The 21,011-nt window shown below is 46.7% G+C and overlaps 2 protein-coding genes across 2 annotated transcripts in view; both read right to left on the reverse strand.

Moving 5' to 3' along the window:
- Window positions 1-15,806, reverse strand: part of LOC131407646 (olfactory receptor 13G1-like) — a 31,406-nt gene extending 15,600 nt beyond the window's left edge. The window contains 1 exon segment of the mRNA XM_058544401.1: window positions 15,745-15,806. Within this exon segment, the coding sequence (XP_058400384.1) occupies window positions 15,745-15,806 (62 nt within the window).
- A 5-nt stretch (window positions 15,807-15,811) lies between these two features.
- Window positions 15,812-16,777, reverse strand: LOC131407647 (olfactory receptor 13A1-like). Its single transcript, XM_058544402.1, has one exon. It carries the CDS (start codon window positions 16,775-16,777, stop codon window positions 15,812-15,814), a length of 966 nt encoding a protein of 321 aa, XP_058400385.1.
- Between the last annotated feature and the right edge of the window lie 4,234 nt (window positions 16,778-21,011).

A 21,011-nucleotide genomic window follows, 5' to 3' on the forward strand; every position in this document is an offset into this window, starting at 1 on the left:
TTCGCTAACACTAAATACTAACAGATTTCTTAACTTTTGTCCATCTTAACTTTTGGACATAAAGTGGTATTTAATTGTGGTCCCGATTTGCATTTCCCTTATTATGAATAAAGTGGAGAGTCTGTTTACACATGCTTGTTCATCAGAATCGTGTCCTCTTTTATAAAATGCCTGTTCATGTATTCAGCTCTCCTCTTCTGTGTTCTGGGTTTATGTCTTCTCTCACTGCTTGTAGGAATGCTTTATATATTCTGGTTAATGATGCTTTTTCAGTTTTATGTGTTGTAATTATTTTTTATACTCTTTGGGCTACCTTTTTCACACTATTTGTGATTATTTTTTTGATGAACAGATACTTTAAAATTCTCAATCTTTTATTTTGGGGTTAGCACTTTTTTGGGTTTAAAAAATCTCTCCTTATCCCAGAAAGATCAGAGAGATAGTTGCCCATTTTTAAAGTTTTACCTTTCACACTTACATCTTAAATCCATGTGGAATTGATTCTTGCGTATGGTAAGGGCTAAGGATAAAATTTGTTTCCCATATAGATACGAGCGTCCCAGGACAAATACTAGGCTTCATGGCTGAGCACAGCGCTGCTCAGAGTGTGGTGCACAGACTAACTCTGTCTGTGACGCAGTGTGACCGGTCTGCTCCGTCTGCGAAGAGACCAGCGTGGAAACTGAGAGGAAGCAGGCAGAAGCGCATACTTTGCAGAAACACATACGCACTTTGGCGTCACTGTGCTTTCCAAGCACAAGATCCTTTTTCTAGTAATTCACTTTTATTATGTTTTTAAAAAATATTGGCTCATAACAGATTGGAAAACAACAAAAACCATAAACTAAGCCAACTCTTTGCTACAGATAGTCTGGAAAGCACTGGCCTAGATGAGGCCCATCTGTGTAAATGTTCAGCTTATGCTTGAAAACTTGCATGTTCTGTAATGGTAGAGTCATTTAAATGTCTTCCAGATTTAAAAAATATTGTTTGTTTGCTTGACCTCATGGTGAAAAGAGGATTGTTGAAATCTTCCACATTATTCCCTGTTGGTCTGTCAGTTCTTATTTTGTACATTTTGAGACTATTTTATTGAATGTGTTGAAGTTAGCATTCCTGGTAACACCTTCTGTCTTACAGTCTATTTTCTTTGGTGTTGATGTGGCTACCCTGGCTTCCTGTGTAAGGTGTTAAAGCCCCACTCGGCTGGTGGTGACTTGTGAAACCAAAGGGTCATGAGTGGGGCTGTTGTTGGCTTATTTACACCTGAAGCCCAACTCAGGAATGGGGGATTTGGGAACAAGACTTACACATCTCACAAGAAACTCCTGCCCAGTCCAGCAATACACAGTCTTCCTTCAATTTCACACCCCTCCACCCATGCAGGCCCACAGCAAACCACCCACATTCAAAAGTGGGGCAGAAGGAAACATTGGGTAATGAATTTGTCATGGCAGTGCCATTTGTCACCCAGAGGTGTGATCTCTAAGTGCTGACTCATCTTGCTGGCAGTCCACCTTCCTTCCTCCATCTCTGGCTCATAAAATGACTTTCACTTTCTCATAGATTAGCTAAGAAATAATGGAAACGTGAAGTAAGGACTGGGAGAAATACTGGCCATGGAGAAAAATTTACATTGGCAGAAGTGATGAGGTAAAAATAGTGGATATGAACAAAAAAAACTAATAGATGAATCAAATATTTATTGGATAATTTAAAAAAAGAAACTAATGTAGATGAAAACCATGTAAGTAAAATTAAAATGGAAAAAAAAAGGACATAGTTTGTTCTATATAGAAAATTGACCAAGATATTAAACCATATTAAGTGAGTTTTAACAAAATGTCTTCAACGTTGGCACAATTCTGTTTTAAAAGTACATATTTATGAGAAAATGTCCATTGAGTTAAAATATTCTTACAATCAAAATATCCTTACAGGAACATTGGCGCCCAAGGGTCTCTTACTTTCCTCACTTTTAAATGTCACCCAGGAGGACAGTTTCAGCTGCAGTCGAGGGCTCCCTGGTTACCCAGCAGGGAGCTAGAGACCCCAGTGGTTATGTTTCAGCTCCACAGCCTGCATTTTCAACCTTAGTAAATAGAGTTTTCTGGCACTTACCTATACATAGTTGGAATTAAATTTGTCCAAACACAGTGTTTCAATCCTGGCTGCACATTAGAACCACCAAGAGAACTTTAAAAAAATACCAATGTCCAGAACCCCTAAAATAATTATACTAGAATATCTGGGTGTGCAGCATGGGCATGAGGGAGAAGCAGTGTGCAGCCTGGATGGAGATCACTGCCTCGTAGATGACACCTGCAAGGGTTCTTCAGGGGAGAGCCTGGAGAGGCTGTATGAATGGCTCAAAGTAAATAGAAAGGATGAAGGGAAGGCACAGTGGGAGGGACTGTGGTGAACAAAAGAAGAGCACTGGGTCCAGAGAATGAAAACAAGCATGAAGGAGGAGTATAGTTAAGAGATGGAGGGTTGTGAATTTAAAGTTAGAAAGTTCATCTGAGTGTAAGCGAAAAACGAGGAGCAGAGCACACACGAGTTATTATTTTCCTTGCTATGACAGCAACAATGACAGTGACAATGATGATGGTGATGATGATGATGGTAATGATGGTGATGATGGTGATGATGATAGTGATGGTGATGATGATGATAGTAATGATGGTGACGGTGATTGTGCTGATGGTGATGATGGTGATGGTGATGATGATGATAGTAACGATGGTGATGGTAATTGTGACGGTGATGGTGATGATGGTGAAGGTGATCTTGATTGTGATGATGATGATGGTAATGATTGAACCTGCCAAATGCCCTGCAAACAGTATTGCCTCATTGTGTCCTCCCTCTGCTGGAAGCTGGGATGTCACGTGGAATCGTCCTGGGCTCCAGAGTGCAGCAAATCCAGGGTCCAGGGGTGGATGGGTCACACGACACAGGGAGCCAGCTCAACTGGGCACCTGCTCTGGGAGGAGGAGGTGCAGGGGGAGAAGGTGCTGTGACTTCTCATTATTTTTCTTAGAGAAAAATTGTGGGTCCAGAAAGACATTCAGGCACAGCGCTCTTATCTAACTTGGAAACACCTCCCCCGCACCTTTCTCTCTCTCCCTTTTGTTCTTTCTTTCTTGAAAAAAGAAAAAGGCAGCAACCATGGTGTCTAAAGAAGAAAATGTTCCCTGGGGTTTGGAGGTGTTGTGTGTTACCCGCCTTGTTGCAGATGCCCACTCTGTCCCTGGAAATGGGCACAGAGTTCCTGGTGAGTGCTGATTTAAGAGCAAGAGACTAATTCCCAAGAAGGAAAAACCACCATGGGGGGAATTCTTGAGGGGGTTTCTTGAGGGGCTACATAGTAATGTGCCTCTTGGGTACTAATCTTCATTGTGAAGAAACATTTTCCTGAGTTTCTTTAGCTTTTTCAGTTTCCTTTCAGTTTCTTTTTAAAATTATTAAATTGAACTAAAATTTAGTTTAATATATTCCATTTGAAAACATATATAGTATTCTCATAAAATTCTATCTTTCAGTCTAGGCTAAGCAGCTCTCCAACTGTACATCGTTGATCCTTCCATCTATATAGGCAGAGAGACATGGGACCATGTCTGGAACGATGTCCCCAAATGTCAAAGCAGAAATGGAAGGGTAATTTTTTGAATCAAGGTCAATGAGTATCATTTACATATAATAAAATTCACACATATATATGCACCTTTGATGAGTTCTGACAAGTGTATACACCACAGCAATGATACAGGGCATTTCAATTACCCTAGAAAGTTCCCTTGTGCCCATTTGAAACAAATCCTTCACCCCCAGCCCAGGAAATCGTTGATGTGTTTTCTGTCACTCTAACTTAGAGCTCCTATTCTGTGATTTCATAGTTGAAAATTCATTGAAATTTCATAATTTCAATGAAATTACACAATGTGAACTTATTTTGTGTCTGTGTTCTTTTGCTCATGTTACTGCTTTTGAGATTCATTAATATTGTTGCAGAAACACATAATGTTTATCTTTTATTGCGGAGTACTATTCCATTGTATAGATGTACCATGATTATTTTTATTTATTTTTTTTGGAGAGGAACATTAGCCCTGAGCTAACATCTGTTGCCAATCCTCCTCTTTTTGCTAAGGAAAATTGGCCGTGGGCTAACATCCGTGCCTATCTTCCTTTACTTTATATGTGGGATGCCTGCCACAGCGTGGCTTGATAAGCAGTGCGTAGGTCCAGACCAGGGATCTGAACCTGTGAACCCCAGGCCACGGAAGCAGAGCAAGTGAACTTAACCACTACACCACTGGGCTGGCCCCTACCATGATTATTTTATCCATCAGCTATTGATGGACATTTGCGTTAATTTCAGTTTTTGGCTATTTTGAATGAAGTTGCAATAAACATAAGTACAGTCATGTGCCACATAATGATGTTTCAGTCAATGACGGACTGCATCTACGATGGTGGTCCTATAAGACTGGTACCATATAGCCAAGGTGTGTAGTAGGCTATACCATCTAGGTTTGTGTAAATACAGTCTATGATGTTTGCACAATGACAAAATCACCTAATGACTCATTTCTCATCGTATCCTGTTGTTACTTGACGCAGGACTGTATACGGTCTTTGTGTGGATATATGTTTTTATTTCTCTTATGTAACATGTAGGAGTGAAGTGGCTGGATCATGTGCTAAGTATATTTGTAACAGTTAACTTTTTTCCAAAGTGGTTGTGCGACTTTACATCCCACCAGGAATGTATGTGCGTTCCAGCTGCTCTACACTGTTGCCAACACTTGGCATTGCCAGTCTCTTTAACTTCAGCCTTTCTGGGAGGTGTCTAGTGATATCTCCCTGTGGTTGTAATTCCCTTTCCTTGATGGCTGATGATGTTGAGCATCTTTTCATGTGCTTGTTGGCCATGCATATAAGTTCTTTTGTGCAATGTCTACATTTGTCAATTGACCGTTTTTCTTTTAAACAATTGCGTTGTTTGTCGTCCTATTATTGGAGTTTTAAGAGTTTTATTTACATGATGAACACATACCCTTTGTCAGATTTATATGTTACAAATATTTTCTCCCAGTTTATGGTTTGCCTTCTCATTTTCTTAACCATGTTTCCTAAAAAATAGAAGTTTTAAATTTTGATGAAATCTACTTTATAAACTTTTTTCTTTGGTAGTTTGTGCTACCTAAGAAATCTTTGCCTACCCCAAAATTGCAAGGATATTTCCCTTTTTTTCTAGTAGTCTTTAGTTTAGCTTTACTGTTTTGGCCTATGATCCATTTAATGTTTGTGATTTTTGAGGTGGGGTTGAAGGTCATTCTTTTCTACACATATATGACCAGTTGTTTCAGCTCCATTTTCGAAAAGACTGTCCTTTCCCCATTGAATTAGCTTGGCTCCTTTGTTAAAGATCAATCGACCATTTATGTGTGGGTTTATTTGTTTCTGGACTCTAAAGTAATTCTTAAAATTGAGTGACATAAGTCCTCCAACTCTGTTCTTTTTCAAAATTGTGTTGCATATTCTATGATGTTTACTTTTCACTGTAAATTTTAAAATCAAATATCAATTTCTACTTAAAAGAGATTGCATTGAATCTATTGATCAATTTGGGAAGAATTGATAGGTTGCCAATATGGGTTTCAAATCAATGATCATGGTATATATCTCCATTTATTTATGTCGTCCTTACATGCTCTCAACACTATTTTGTACTTTTTAGTATATAGGACTTGAAGATATTTTGCTAAATTTATCCCTAAGTATTTCATTTTCTTTGATGCTATTGTAAATGGTGTTATTTAACTTCAGTTTCCAATTCTCATTATCAGTATATACAAACACAATTTATTTTCATGTATTTTACTGTCTTGTGACCTTGCTACACTCACTTCTTAATTTAAGCAGCATTTTCTGCATACATGTGTTTATGTCGTGTTATATGACTCAGTTGACCTTAAGATGGGGAGATTTCTTTGTGGGCCTGATAGAATCGCATGAGCTCCTTTAAAAAGCAGTTTTCTCCTTCTGAGGGTGGAAGAGGAAGTCAGAGAGCTTGGAAGCACAAGGATTGGACAGCCATTGCTGCTTTGATGATGGCAGGGGCCGGGCCTGAGGATCAGAGATCCCTGGGTGTCAGCCAGCAAGGAAATGGGGACCTCAGTCCTATGACTGCAAGGCACTGAGTCCTGCTCCCCCTGAATGATCCTGGATGTGGATTCTCCCCAGGGCCTCTGAGGACCCAGCTGGCTGGCACCACGTCTCCCTGAGCAGAGAGCCAGCTCTGACCCTTGACCTGCGGAATTGAGAGATAAACAGGTGCTGCTCCAACGCACTGATGCAGTGATAGAAAACCATTACAGATTAGTGTGATTTCTTCCTTAAATGTTTAATAGAATTCACCAGTGAGGCCCTCTAGGCCTAGAGTTCTTTTTGGGGGGTGGGGTGGGGATTTCAATCACCAATGAAATATGTTTAATAGATACAAGGTCATACAGATGTTCACACTTACATTTTTAAATAAACAAACCTTAAAAAAGTACACTTCAAGCAGCTCTAACCCTCATGGAACTTTGTACAAGGCAGAGGAATGTATCCCAGAAATAAGCAGTCCAAGACGGAGGCCAGTGCTGAGAGGAGACGGCTGGCGCACTGGTGCATCAGTGATGGTCTAGCTGCTCTAGATAACCAGGGTACTGCTGGTAATCCAGAATTCTGCTTAAAAATAAGAACCAAAATAGCATTAATACCGACATTTGATATTTTAAAAGTCTGAGATCTGTATTAGCTTTACATGCAAATGCATCCACATAGCTCCATGCTCTGCTAACTCGTGGAATTGCAAAGGTGCCCCCTTCCAGGAAGCACTTCCCCTTCCTCCATCGTCCTGAAGAGCAGGAGAAAGCAAACTAAGAGTAGCCCTCATTCTAGTTCAAAGACTCTCTGAGGGGTAGGATACAGTCATGAAATAATGAGATCTATACAGTGACTATGTGTGAAAATTGCATCTATCACCAAGAAATTGAAGATGACAAGATATGATCTCTTTTAAACCAAAAGCTAAAACCTACTATCAATAAAAACATCTGCAGCCCTGGCTAAAAACCAAAGTATCTGTTCAAAGTTATCAAATAAGAGATGAGGTGGACAATTTGAGGATGGGGTTGTCAGAGGCCCATACACGGGGACCTTTATACCCATCTGCTCACCCTGAAACCAAGAACAAAGGACTTAAAATCTCCCCTGGGCTCGAAGAAGAGCGAAAAAAATTTGAGATACACTTTGCTATTGCAACTGTGCATATACTCAGCATAATCAGCTATTGCTTAAAGCTGACCAGGTCTTACTGTCCCTCCTTAGTATATGAGTGAGCTGTGCTTCCCAGGAAGTCAAGGTCCAGACTTTAAGGAGGAAGAAGATTCAGCCTCACAAGGCCAAACTCAGGCTGAGGAGGAAAACTAACCAGAAAAGTCCGGATGGTCCAGGGAAGAAAGAGATTCAATCTTCAGGACCAAATGCAGGCTGAAGATGCCAGCCAGCAAGACCACATGCTCCCCGTCGCCTACTGAAAACCCCGAGCGAAATTCTTTTTCCCTTTGAGGAGGCAGATTTGAGTTTTAACTCTCCTTGGGCTGTCTTTCAATAATAAACCTCTTTCCTTGCTGCAAGCCTGACGTTTCAGTGATTTGGCTTCCGGTGCATCGGGTGATGGACCTGTGTTTGCGTTCGGTAACAACACCGTTCACCTGGCTGATGTGGAGCCTGCAGATGCTTTCTTCAGCCAGTAAAAAATTTTGCACAAAAGTAAAATCACAACTTAACCACAAAGTCCTTAAGATAGGAATTTCTTTATGTTGGTCTTCTCACATTTGAATAAATATCTAATGATATTATTTCATTTTCGTCTTTTTCATGATTAATTAAATATTCTTCATTTCATATTTCCTTACTTTTCGAACACTTCGTTTATGCGTTATCTACTAACAATGTGAATTAGAATGACAAAGTATACTTGTGTTGTTTCTTTATAAATCAACATTGTATTTGATGTTACATATTATATTTATAATTTTAACAATTGAGTTGTATTAAATATTTAGTTTCACTGATATTTAAAAAACTTTTGTGAATTCAGAACTTAAAATGTACCAGCATTAATATTGTCACTTTGATATTACTCAAAATAAATACTGAAATGCTGGCATTGTTATTTTGTCTGGTAATTATGTTCTTTACAAGAAACAGTATCCATTAAGGCAGTCTCTCAAAAATTAATTCAGATCAGAAAATCTCCAGATTTCATACGTATTGACTTTTTTTATCTTCTGAACTAGACAGTGAGAGCCCCGGCCACCAACACACTGGTAGAGAAGGAACACTGTCCCCACTGCACCCAAGCGTGTCCCCAGGCTCAGGGAGCCTCCAGCAGTGTCGCTGGGCAGTTTCAATCAGCTGCAAGCTGAGTGATAAAACCAAAATTTACTAAACATACCCTCTGTCCAGAGCAGCAGAGAGGGCGGGTTCCCAGGGGACCCTCCCGTTTGTGGTGCTGGAAGAGAGCTTGCGAAGTGGAGAGAGAGGGACGTGGCAGGGTCTGGCCTGCAGGGGTGTGCCCCGGCCCGCTGAGCCCTGCGTGGGAGACATGGACCCCTCCTCCTTCCTCCTCCTCCTGGGAGGGGAGTCTTTGGAAAAATGGGGAAAAGAAGCAGGGATTGGTGAGCACAACGGTCAATATCAATGCAGCAGCTACGGTATGTTGATCTGAACCCAGGCGATCGTTTCCTCCATCACTAATCCTTATTTCTGTATTGGACCCATCTCACCTGCCTTAGCTTCATCTTGGTCACATCTGCTTTTCTCCCTTCCCGGGAGTTTCTGCAGCATCATGTGTGGGCCCCAGGTGTGAGCATCACTTCCCTACTGGTCTTTGCAAGTGTGGTGAAGCTGATGCTTACAGGTGAGTCCCCTCAATGTGGCCACGAGGCCTCTCAGGTCCTGCGATCTTCTCTGTTACTTTTCACCCCCTTCCCAGAAAATGTTGAGTTTCTCCCCTGCTCGGTTTAAATCCGTGGAAAGCCATGCCACAGTCACTTGTACTGTCAGGTGGAGTGGGTTCCGGGTGGGCTGACTGAATGGGCTGCCCCTCTCTGGGGTAAACCATGTACCTCCCCAAACTCGAGTCCCTGGATGAGGTGCAGCAGGCGGGGCACAGGCCCTGCTAAGGGACCCCTGCCTCTCTGTCTGCTCTGACCTCCTTCTCCAGGGCCAAGGATTCTCTCTTCCCTGGGTCCACATCCTCCTGTCTGGGCCCAGCCCCACCTCCAGGGGACTTGTCTTTGGCCTCACAAACTTTGGGCCTTTTTGCTGATTTGAGTATCAGAATTTTATTTTAAACTCAATGCTGCATACCAACGCTTTTCATGTTTTGTTCGTTTCCTTCTATTGTGATGACTGACCACTATAGGACTTCCTTGCTGTTATCCAAATGGGATTAGGGTAAGAATGAAAGTACCATTGGGACTGAAACATTGATCTTGCTGCGTTGATCTTCCTCAGAAGGAAGTTTCATTTGCTCAAACATGTTTGTCTGAAGGCGAGGGACCCGAAACTCTTTTCTGTCCCCATCACGGAAGAACATATAAAGCCCATTGACTGAGAGACCAAACCCAGAGTGGGGGTGGGGATGGGGGTGGAGACCCAGGCCTCCGGGGGACGCGTGTGTTGGGAACCAAGCCACCAACTTCCAGATTTTGTATCCATGTGTGTCTGCGTGAGATTGTTCCCGAATAATGTACTGACGGCCTTCCTGCCCTTGGACAGGGTAGAGAGAAAACAGCTGCATTTGGCAGGAATAAAAGTCAGGGAGCATCTGCAGGAACGCTGGGAGAGCCTGCTGCCCTCTCTGGGCTGTGGCTACCGACACAACTACATGTCTGTGTGATCACACTCCAGCTCCTCGGACACGTTTCTGGCTTCCTCGCCAGGTGAGTCACCACTAAACCCAGAGCTCCACGAGGTGGGATCATGCTCATCCTCCTCTCTGTGCTCTTGGAGCCCTTGATCGCACCTGTCACATCCTGGGTTTGAATGCTCTTAGATTGCTGAGGGAATGACTCAGTGGAGAACGCCCTGTTCCTCTGAAGGCAGCCACACAAACCAGTCACTAGGTGGGGTTGCACCCGTCTGTGGGACCTCAGGTGAGGAGGATGCTGCTCTACCACCAGACCTCACTTGACAGACGCCCAGACTGCACCCGGCGTTTCTCAGTCAGTGGGATTGAATCTGGTCCAGCTCCTTTGCCTCTGACCATAACTGGGCATACCCTCTCGTCAACCTGCCCGCCGTCATCGCCCCTCAACCTGTGGTGTCCCCGAGAAGGGCCCTGGTGCTCCCCAGGCCCTGGTGGCACCTCCCACCCCTCTGAGGACACCTGCTCCCTTCCTGGTTAAAACCTGGTCTTGTCTGGGAGGGGAGCAGGGCTGGTTTCTGTCTGCCTTCTCTGTAATGGGGCATCTGACTCCAGTTTTGGTATTTGATGCTTTTAAGCTTCACCCTTCCCCCTTACCTCTGCCCCACACCTGAACAAGCTGAGAAGAAGGGGGCTCCCACTTGGGCACCAGCAGGAGATAGCAGCCCCACAAGCCCCTGCCTGTGTATGGGCCCCTCGCCCGGCCCTACCTCCTGACACAGTAACCCCCCATCAGGCGCCTTTCCCAGCTTGCTCAAGCCTGCTTGGGGGCCTGCCCTTCCCCCAGAGACGGGGATTATGTGAGTGATGAACCCTCTCATACCTGCTCACTGTGTGTGCTGTCATCGGTCTCGACATCTACTGTGGTCTGAATGTGTGTGTCCTCCAAAATTCCTATGTTGAAATCCAAACCCCCACGGGGATGGTGTCAGGAGGTGATCAGGTCATGAAGGTGGAGCCCTCATCAATGGGATTGGTGTCCTTATAAAGGAGACCCCGAGAATTCCCTCGTCCCTGCCATCATGTGAGGACACGGCAAGAAGATGGCCAGAAGTGGGCCCTCACCAGACACTCAATATGCGGGCGCCTAGATCTTGGACTTTCAGCCTCGAGAGCTGCGAGAAATGCATGTCTGTTGTTAATCAGCTGCCAGTCTGTGGTATTCAGTTTTAGCAACCCCAAACGGACCAAGACACCCTCTGAACCAAGTGCCTTTGCAGGGGGCCAGCACACTCTGAGATCTTTCTGAACTGAACGTGTATTTCAGAAAACAAGGGCAGCAGCCAAAGCCCAACCCTGACAAGGCCCCAAAGGAGGAGAAAACTCCTCTGCTTGCTTTGCTCCTGGTTATGTGTGATGCTGGCACAAGACACCAGAGCAAAGCGTGATTAATGGGCTGGAACAACTCCCAAGGCTCACAGGAGGGAGGGGCGGCCAACAGGCTGCTGTGGCCATGTCCCTGGGCCATCCACCTCCTCTTGGGCCCACCCAGATGCCCTTCACCCAGGGAGGCTGCAGTGAGATCCATCTGAGAGGGAGTTGTTGGTGGGAGCCATGGGCCAGTTCCAAGAGAGCCTGGCAGGAGCCAGAACAGGCCCCTATCCTCTGCTCCTTCTCCTTTCTGTCTGGGAGGTGGTATGGTGAGGGAGGGGAGCAGAAAGACGGGTGGGGGGTGGGGCTCCTGCCAATGCTGTGGAGACCACCTGCTGGTCGTGCACTGTCGACCTCCAGTCTGCTTTAGTGTGAAAGAAAAAGAGATTCCAAGCGAGTCTGAGGCATGGTTCCTGGTCTTTTCATCCAGTAGGAAGCATGATCTAATCGGAGTTGAAGGGGTGACCAGGCAGTCAGCCACCACAGGTACAGAAGAGAAACACTTCTCAGGAGCTGCCCAGGGAAGCCAGAGGGATCGTAGCACCAAAGATTTTGGCGTAACTAAGGGGGGAGTCAGTGGAGCCAAGGAAAACCTCTCCAAAACAGGGGAAGTGGAGAGATTACACCTTGGGCTATTCAGCTGGGATGCACTGCACCCACAGAAAGCCCAGGGAGAGAAGAGTCTGGGCCCCTCCCTTGCACAAAGAGCACTGAGGACCTGCTCTGTGGAGGTAAAATCACAGGAGATGTTGTTTGATGTGGAGATAACTTGCACCAGTGCTGTTTTACATACAGAAGAAAATCCACCAAACAATCAGCACATAGCCCTAACCTCACCCCAGGAACCAATGATGGAATTGTCAAAGCTGTGCCACAGACTCTTACCTATCCCACTTCACTGAACATCAGCTTAGACCCACTCCCTTCTCTCTTTGAAGATCGTAGACCACAGACCCAATCTACCTACCCCCACAAAGAACATGGACCACAGACCCTACCTACATACCTCCATGAAGAACATGGACCACAGACCCTACCTACATACCTCCATGAAGAACACAGACCATAGACCCAATCTACCTACCTCCATGAAGAACATGGATCATAGACCCAAGCTACATATCTCCAGGAAGAACACAGACCACAGACCAATCTACATACCTCCAAGAAGAACACAGACCACAGGCCAAGCTACATACCTCCACAAAGAATGTGGACCACAGATTCAATCTACATTCCTCCATGAAGAACATTAGCCACAGACTCAATCTACATACCTCCATGAGGAACACAGATCACAGACCAATCTACATACCTCTGTGAAGAACATGGACCACAGACTCAATCTACATTCCTCCATGAAGAACATGGACCACAGACTCAATCTACATTCTTCCATGAAGAATATGGACCACAGACCAATTTACATACCTCTACAAAGAACATAGACCACAGACTCATTCCTCATACCATCTACCCTGATGTACTTCCCACCTAATCAGAATGACCATTGGACCAAATGCCACAGCCCATGCACAGAATTTCCACCTACACGAAATGTATATTAGTTTCCTAGGCTTCTGCAATAAAGTACCACACACTGGGTGGCTTAAAACAACAGAATTTTATTATGATACACTTGCAGAGGTTCCTCACCAAAATCCACGTGTTGGTCAGCCATCTCTGACTGAAGCCTGTGGGGAGAATCCTTGGTTGCCTCTTCCAGCTTTTGGTGTTGCTGGAAATCCTGGCCTTCCTTGGCTTGTAAACACAGTGTTCCAACCTCTGTCTCCATCCTCACATGGCCTCTCCCTCTGTGTCACGGTGTCTCTCAGAAAGGACCCCAGTCATGGATTAGGGCTCACTCTACTCCAGCAGGACCTCGCCTTAGCTGACCACAACTGCAATGACACTATCTCTAGAGAAGGCCACATCCAAAAACTCCTGGGGTAAAACTTCAACATATCTTTTTGTGGACACAATTCAACCCACAACTATGGGTAAAGAGCATTTTAAATGGTTCATGAAGAAACAGGTGCATCTGAAACCAAGGGTTGTGTTGGTGACTAATGGAAGGCAAATTCAAACGTGGGCATTGGGGCATTTCTGTGGAGCCTGGAGGAAAGGCTGAGCATTTGGACCATGAGGGGTCATTGGGCGTGTTCCCAGATGAGTAAGTAGGTGGCGTGCCATTTTAGGACAAGGAGCCATGCATGGAACAGGGCAGATACATCCCACATGAAGGGTCCCCCAACTCATGTCGAGTGAGGGTGCTGAGACATGGAGTTTCATGCTGACGGTGAGAATGGACTGTGAGTCACCCTTGACATATGAATCGGTGACAAGGAACTCATGAAGGGAGAAGCCACACTGAGCGTGAAAGTGCAGGGCAGCTTTATGATTGTGGGACCTGAAAAAGTCCTGACTCTGGTCTCACTCAGGCACTTAGAAGTGAGACCCCAAGACACTGCCTCCACCCCGAGGACCAGAGTCTTTGAGGGCTCAGCAGATGAGGCCTGTGAGAGATTCAGTGGGATAGAACCACTGAAACAACAATAATGGCACCACACGCTCCCCAACACACTCGTGAGGGGCAAGAGGCACTAACTGGGACTCATTATTCATCGTGAAACTCCAACATAAGACGGGGACGGCAAGATTGGGAATTAAAGTGTGGTCAAAGAGACAAGTTGTTATGTGGATTTACTGTTCAAAGTAGGATGGGGGACAGGTAGTGTGAGGTCCAGGTAGAATGGGTGACAGGCCGTGTGAAGTCCAGGTAGGACAGGGGACAGGCCATGTGAGGTCCAGGTAGGACAGGGGACAGGCCATGTGAGGTCCAGGTAGGACAGGGGACAGGCCATATGAGGTCCAGGTAGGACAGGGGACAGGCCGTGTGAGGTCCAGGTAGAACAGGCGACAGGCTGTGTGAGATCCAGGTAGAATGGGTGACAGGCCGTGTGAGGTCCAGGTAGGACAGGGGACAGGCCATGTGAGGTCTAGGTAGGACAGGGGACAGGCTGTGTGAGGTCAGGTAGGACAGGGGACAGGCCGTGTGAGGTCCAAGTAGAATGGGTAACAGGCCGTGTGAGGTCCAGGTAGGACAGGGGACAGGCCATGTGAGGTCCAGGTAGGACAGGGGACAGGCTGTGTGAAGTCAGGTAGGACAGGGGACAGGCCGTGTGAGGTCTAGGTAGGACAGGGAACAGGCTGTGTGAGGTCCAGGTAGAATGGGTGACAGGCCGTGTGAGGTCCAGGTAGGACAGGGGACAGGCCATGTGAGGTCCAGGTAGAATGGGTGACAGGCCGTGTGAGGTCCAGGTAGGACAGGGGACAGGCCGTGTGAGGTCCAGGTGGAACAGGGAATAGGCCGTGTGAGGTCCAGGTAGGACAGGGGACAGGCCATGTGAGGTCCAGGTAGAATGGGTGACAGGCCGTGTGAGGTCCATGTAGGACAGGGACAGGCCATGTGAGGTCCAGGTAGGACAAGGGACAGGCCATGTGAGGTCCAGGTAGAATGGGTGACAGGCCGTGTGAGGTCCAGGTAGGACAGGGGACAGGCCGTGTGAGGTCCAGGTGGAACAGGGAATAGGCCGTGTGAGGTCCAGGTAGGACAGGGGACAGGCCATGTGAGGTCCAGGTAGAATGGGTGACAGGCCGTGTGAGGTCCATGTAGGACAGAGACAGGCCATGTGAGGTCCAGGTAGGACAAGGGACAGGCTGTGTGAGGTCCAGGTGGAACAGGGAACAGGCCGTGTGAGGTCCAGGTAGGACGGGGGACAGGCCGTGTGAGGTCCAGGTAGGACAGGGGACAGGCCATATGGGGTCCAGGTAGGAGAAAGGACAGACCATGTGAGGTCCAGGTAGGACAGGGGAGAGGCCGTGTGAGGTCCAGGTGGAACAGGGGACAGGCCATGTGAGGTCCAGGTAGAAGGGAGAACACACTGTGTGAGGTCCAGGTGACCAGCCTAGGAGGCGGAGTGAGGGGCTATTTTTGGCTAGAAGATGAAGGAAGCCTTTGACGGTGGTGGCATGTGAGCAGGCTTGAAGAACGGGGTCGACTATGTACTGAGGGAGGAGGCTCTGGACACAGACCATAGCGGGTGAGTGTGGCTGTGGGGACAGGGAGAGGCAGATACAGCTGGTGGCCATCTCAGCTGGAGCAAGGGGAGTGTGGAAGGTCATGACAGCTAAAGAAGAGCTGGGTTGAGAAAGGCTTTGGGGCTGTTCTAAGGTCAGATTCATGGGGGTCACCCAGCTGATGACACGTTTACTGGGATGCAGGAAGAGCACCTACCAGGACCTGGGCCATGGCTCTGCAGCTGAGGCCGGCACCCACACCCGAGGGTAGAAGCACAGAAAGTGTGGAAGCCAGGTCTCACTCTCCAAGGCTGGTCTCAGGGGGCAGGCGTAGGGAGCCCAGGCTGGAAGAGGACTTGCACATCGCCATTAACGTCTGAGAAGTGAGGTGAGCGTCCTCAGGGCGTGCTTGACCTCCCTGTTCCTCAGAGAGTAGATGATGGGGTTCAGAGTGGGGCTCAGTGCCGTGTACAGCACTCCAGACACTTTGTTTCTCTCAGGGCCATAGCTGGAGGCTGGGCTGATGTAGGCATACAACACAGCCGAATAGTACACAGAGACCACTATCAGGTGGGAGGAGCAGGTGGAGAAGGCCCGCCGCTTGCCCTCAGCTGAGCGGATGCGCAGGATGCTGGTGATGACGCAGCCGTAGGACGCCAGGGTGAGCAGGAAGGTCATGACTGCAAAGAAGGCATCAGCCAGGAGAGTCATGATGCGGTTCACGAGTGTGGAGCTGCAGGAGAGCAGCAGGAGTGGGGGGATCTCGCAGAAGAAGTGTGTGATGACGTTGGGGCCGCAGAAAGACAGCTGTACCATCAGGCCAGTGTGCACCGAAGCATTGATGGCGCACACAGCCCACACGCCCACGGCCAGCGCCCTGCACAGCAGCAGGCTCATCCTGGAGCTGTAGTGCAGCGGGTGGCAGATGGCCACGTAGCGGTCATAGGCCATGACCGTGAGCAGCAGCAGCTCAGAAGACCCAGACCAGATGAGGAAGAAGAGCTGGGCCATGCACCCTGAGAAAGAGATGGTGTTTTTGTCAGAGGCCAGGCCCGTCAGCGCCTTGGGCAGCACAGATGAGGTGCAGACGACATCCATGGTGGCCAGGTGGCTCAGGAAAAAGTACATGGGGCTGTGGAGGCTAGTGCTGCAGCTGACCACAGCAATGATCACAGCGTTTCCCATGAATGCAATGGCATAGAGGGAGAGGATGCAGCCAAAAAGGGGCATCCGCAGCCCAGGGTGCTCAGTGAAGCCCTGCAGCACGAAAGTCGTCACCAGCGTCTGGTTGGACCTCGCCCCCCAGCTGGGAGGGGTCCCCACATGCCACTCCATATGTGTTCAGTTCTCTGGAAGAGATCATAGGACACTCAAATCAGACTCCTTCCTGTGGGTGACCGTCCTAGAACTTAGCCTGGTCCCAGAAAGGGAGGGAGTGACCTCGACTTCTTCACAGGAGTCCGTTTATACCTTAACCTCCACCCCAACACTCTTCTGAAAGCCACATAGCCTTCACTTACTTTTCCTTTTATTTTCTACCTTGAAAAACCTTGTCATCAGGATTAATCATAGGCCTAAAAGAAAAAGGTAAAAATTTAAAATTTCTATAAGTTAGCCTAAGATAACATTTTGCCACCTGGGACTAGCCAAAATTTCTTACACAGAACACAAAAGCACTAATAATAAACAATTCATTGACAAATCAAAATCAAAAACTTCTGCTCATCCAAAAAAACACACTATTACAAAATGAAGAGGCAAGCCACAATGGGGAGGAAACAGAGCTGACAAAGAACTTAGACACAGACTATATAAAAATCTCCTATACATGAAAAAAATGTCAAAAAGCTCAAGACATAGCTGGTGAAAGACTAAACAGATCCCTCACAAGACAAGACATACAGATGGCCAACGGCACATAAAAATGTTCTCAACAATGTAAGCTATCAGGGAAATACAGATTAAAATCATAATGAGATAAACATTTAAAAAAACCCACAGAATGCAGGAAGGTTGGTCAGCGTATGGAACCATCAAAATTCATATTGTTAGGAGTGAGATAAAATTATACATCACTTTGGAAAACAGTTTCTAGACACTGACGTACACCTACCCTATGCCTCAGTAACTGCTCCCAGGTATCCACCAAAGGAAAATGAAAAGACATGTCCTTGAGAAGTTTTGATTGAGATATTAATTGCAGCTTTACTCATAATAGCCCAAATCTGGAAACTATCCAAATATCCATCAACAGAAAATGGATTAACAAATTGAGGGGTATTCATAAAATTGAACATTGCCACAGAAGGGGTTGAACTAAACACACAACAACATCGATGAATCTCAAAACATAAGGGTATGCAAAATAAGCCAGTCTCAAAGAGAATGTAGTGCGTGCCTCCGTTTGTATGAAGTTCTGGAAAGGCAAACTGGATCTATGATAGAAAAAAGGAAATCTGCGATTGCCTCTGAGGACATGCACCGGTGGGGACTGACCGAGAAGGAGCAGGAGGAAACTTCTGGGGTCACGAAAATGTGGTAGAGGTGAGCTACTTAGGTGTACACATTTGTCAAAACACGCCCAACAGTTCTCATAAGATGCACGCATTTCTTTCTATGTAATTTCCTTAAAAACTGCAAAGAAAGACTAAAATCTAGTTATTAAGTTTGCTTTTCACAACGGCTGGGTTATCCATCCTGAAACCACTTTCCATGTGTCCCAGGTTGAGCACATGGGTAACTATGGAGAGTAGTGGGAGCCACTGCTGGGAAGGGGGTCGCCATCTGGACAGGGGAGCCCTGGAATGACCTCCCGGTGTTGTACTGGAATTGGAGACAGCAGAACTAACTCTGGTGTTTGAAACAGCTCTGTTGAGGTATAATTTGGTAAGTTTTCACTGATGTGTCTACCTGTGAAGCCATCACCACTCTCAAGTGAATTCAGGTTTTAATGGAGAGATGGATACAGGAATAAGTGTGGGTGTGTGTCTACATACGACACCCACACTCACAAACATACCTTTTCTACTTCTGTCCACTGAGAAAACTTAGAAGTGAGGACAGGCAGTAGCAGTGAGCCTCCAAACTTTGTCCCTAAATATCCGTCTCCAGGAGAAGGAACCAGGGCTGACTCCAGGACTGGAGCAAGGAAAGTACAAGATGAGCTCAGAATATCTTTTTTGTGCCATAAAGTAATAAATTGCCCAAAGAACGATGACTATATGTCAACAGGAGACAGAGCCAGCTTGAAGGGGCTCCTACTGGTGAAATCCGAACCAGTTTGAGAATCAAAATAAATAATGACAGTAAAGAACTAAACTCCACTGAGTAAGATTCCATGAGTCCGTATTTACATTGATTGATTAATTGGAAAGAAGAGAAAGCTTGTCCCTCAAGTAGACACAGCTAATGGGTGTAGTAGGCAAAAGGAATTGCACATCATCAAACATTGCTAAAACTGTGCGGACTTTTACATAGTCTCCTTGTATCCTCTACAGAGTATTTAGTAATTACAGAGGAAAATATAGTACCTTGCCTTTATTACCTTAGCCAAGAGATGATAGTTGACATGCTGGTATAGGGACAAGAGGACTCCCCTGCAGTGCAGTAAGGAGGGTGCCTCCGTTTTTCCAGGCTTCTTGTGGAAGCTCCATCACAGGTGGAAGGACAAATTGGGAGCCTCACCCTGATGGGCACTGGCCACACCATTGCCTGGACCTGGCCTCCTGAGGCTGCCTTGCCTTGGCTGATCCACCTTTCAAAATCCACAGTTTCTGTACGACATTTTACACACATTACTGATAAGATCTGAATGGCCCTTTTTAAAAAACAATAAATCAATAATTGGTCAGATTCCTGTCCGTTGGCCTGAGCAAAGAAAAAGAAGCCTCTCTTCCCTGCTGGCTCAACTGGTAAGTATTTTTATTCCTCTGTTTCAGTCATGGGAACCAACATCCAGAGGGAATAAATCATGTGCCCCTACCCCAACCACACAAACGGCCGGGAAAAGTGTTGGCTGGATCCACACCGAGGCCCTTGCCACTGGTCCAGGCTGTTCTTCGGGAGCAGATCTTGGGCTCTAAAATGTTTGTTAGAGAAGGTCAAGGAGTAGAGCTGCTGAGGCTGCCCCGTGTGTGACAGGACGCTGGAGGTCTAGAAATGAGGCAGGGTTTCCACGAGGGCTTGGAGCAGCCTCCCAACAGCCCCCAGGCAGCGAGGAGGAAAGTGACCTCAGCAGGGCTGACTCCCAGACCTGTGAGAGCTGAGACCCGGCCAGAGCGTGGGCTGCCCACGCGGTGCCACAGACTGAGATGCCTCCCTCAGCCCACGGGCCCCAAGGTGGGAACTCAGTGCATGCTGAGCGTGTTTTTGGAGGCACCACCTACACCCACAGCCTCTTACCACGCGTCCCTGCCCCTCTGTACTTTCTCTCTCAACTTCTGTTCTGACTGACTTTAGGGTCACATGGCAATGACACTTTATTTAGGTGACTTCCTGTCATCCAGGTGCCGACTCGGCTAAGACGGGGCCTGGCCAGCATGGATACGACGGTCAACATTTTCCTTGAACTGGGAGCTGTCAGTCACTTTCTGCTCCCAAGTGCAGGTCTGTTGATGAGGGTTACGGGCTGCTGCCTGTGATGGTTTCTCAGGATTCTCTCTGGAGGCAGTGGCTGAGTGAGAGGACCCCCAAGTCTTGTCTAGTCATGGATTTGAATCTTAGATTCTTCAAAGTTTAATTTGTTTCATTTCAAAGTAATACTGTTGGTAAGGTGGGTGAGTGAGAAAACTAGGTTCTGAATAAAGAGTAAAAATAACAGATATGAATAAACTCACGTGAAAAAAAGTTTGATACTATACTTTTTACATAATGGAACATAAAACCAAAACTTTTCTACCATATCCTTATCTTTGCTCAATCCCTTCCAAGAAGTGTTCGTTCACCTGGAATATGGGCCATAGCTCCACATGGCATTCCATGAGCTGAAATAACTGCTCTCCGAGCGATTCAGAGGGTGGAACAGCCATGCTTCACTCACCTCTGTCCACTCACAGCGGCCTCAGTGGATGCTCTGGAAGGCAGCTCCAGCCAAAGTAAGCACTGTGGTGACCACTGACGCTGTCTGTCCTGCATGAAGTGAGTCTCCAATGTCCTCCTAACTGGACCTCTTGGCTGAGGTTCAACTGGCCTTCAAGTGAACCTCTGCGTTTCCAAGACAGGTGTGGGTGTTTGTCCCAGGGACCCTGGGGCGGCAAACTGGAGGAGAAAGCTCTCAGAAAGCCACACCATCAAGTGTGGCTTGAGGGTTCATGACCAAAGCTTCCTACCAATTAGGTGTTGAGGAGAGACTCGGGCGAGCAGAGCCTCGCTAGCTGGGGCAAGCCCAGCCCTTCCCTGGAGACCCTCCCCTCCCCTCCCCCCACATTCGCCCTTAGTGCATCACTGTTACAACTTCCATGTCCCTGAGTGGAAGGTTTCCTACTTTCAGACCAGGTCAGCTGAGGCTCTTTGGTCTTGGTTTTTGCATTCTACCAACAACACATCACGTGACACTCACACACGGTAATAG

Source organism: Diceros bicornis, chromosome 6, assembly GCF_020826845.1.
Source record: "Diceros bicornis minor isolate mBicDic1 chromosome 6, mDicBic1.mat.cur, whole genome shotgun sequence".
NCBI lineage: Eukaryota > Metazoa > Chordata > Mammalia > Perissodactyla > Rhinocerotidae > Diceros > Diceros bicornis.

What these genes read in the sequence shown, in the direction of transcription:
- LOC131407647 (XM_058544402.1), bottom strand. Translation starts at nt 16,777, where the DNA reads ATGGAGTGGCATGTGGGGACCCCTCCCAGCTGGGGGGCGAGGTCCAAC.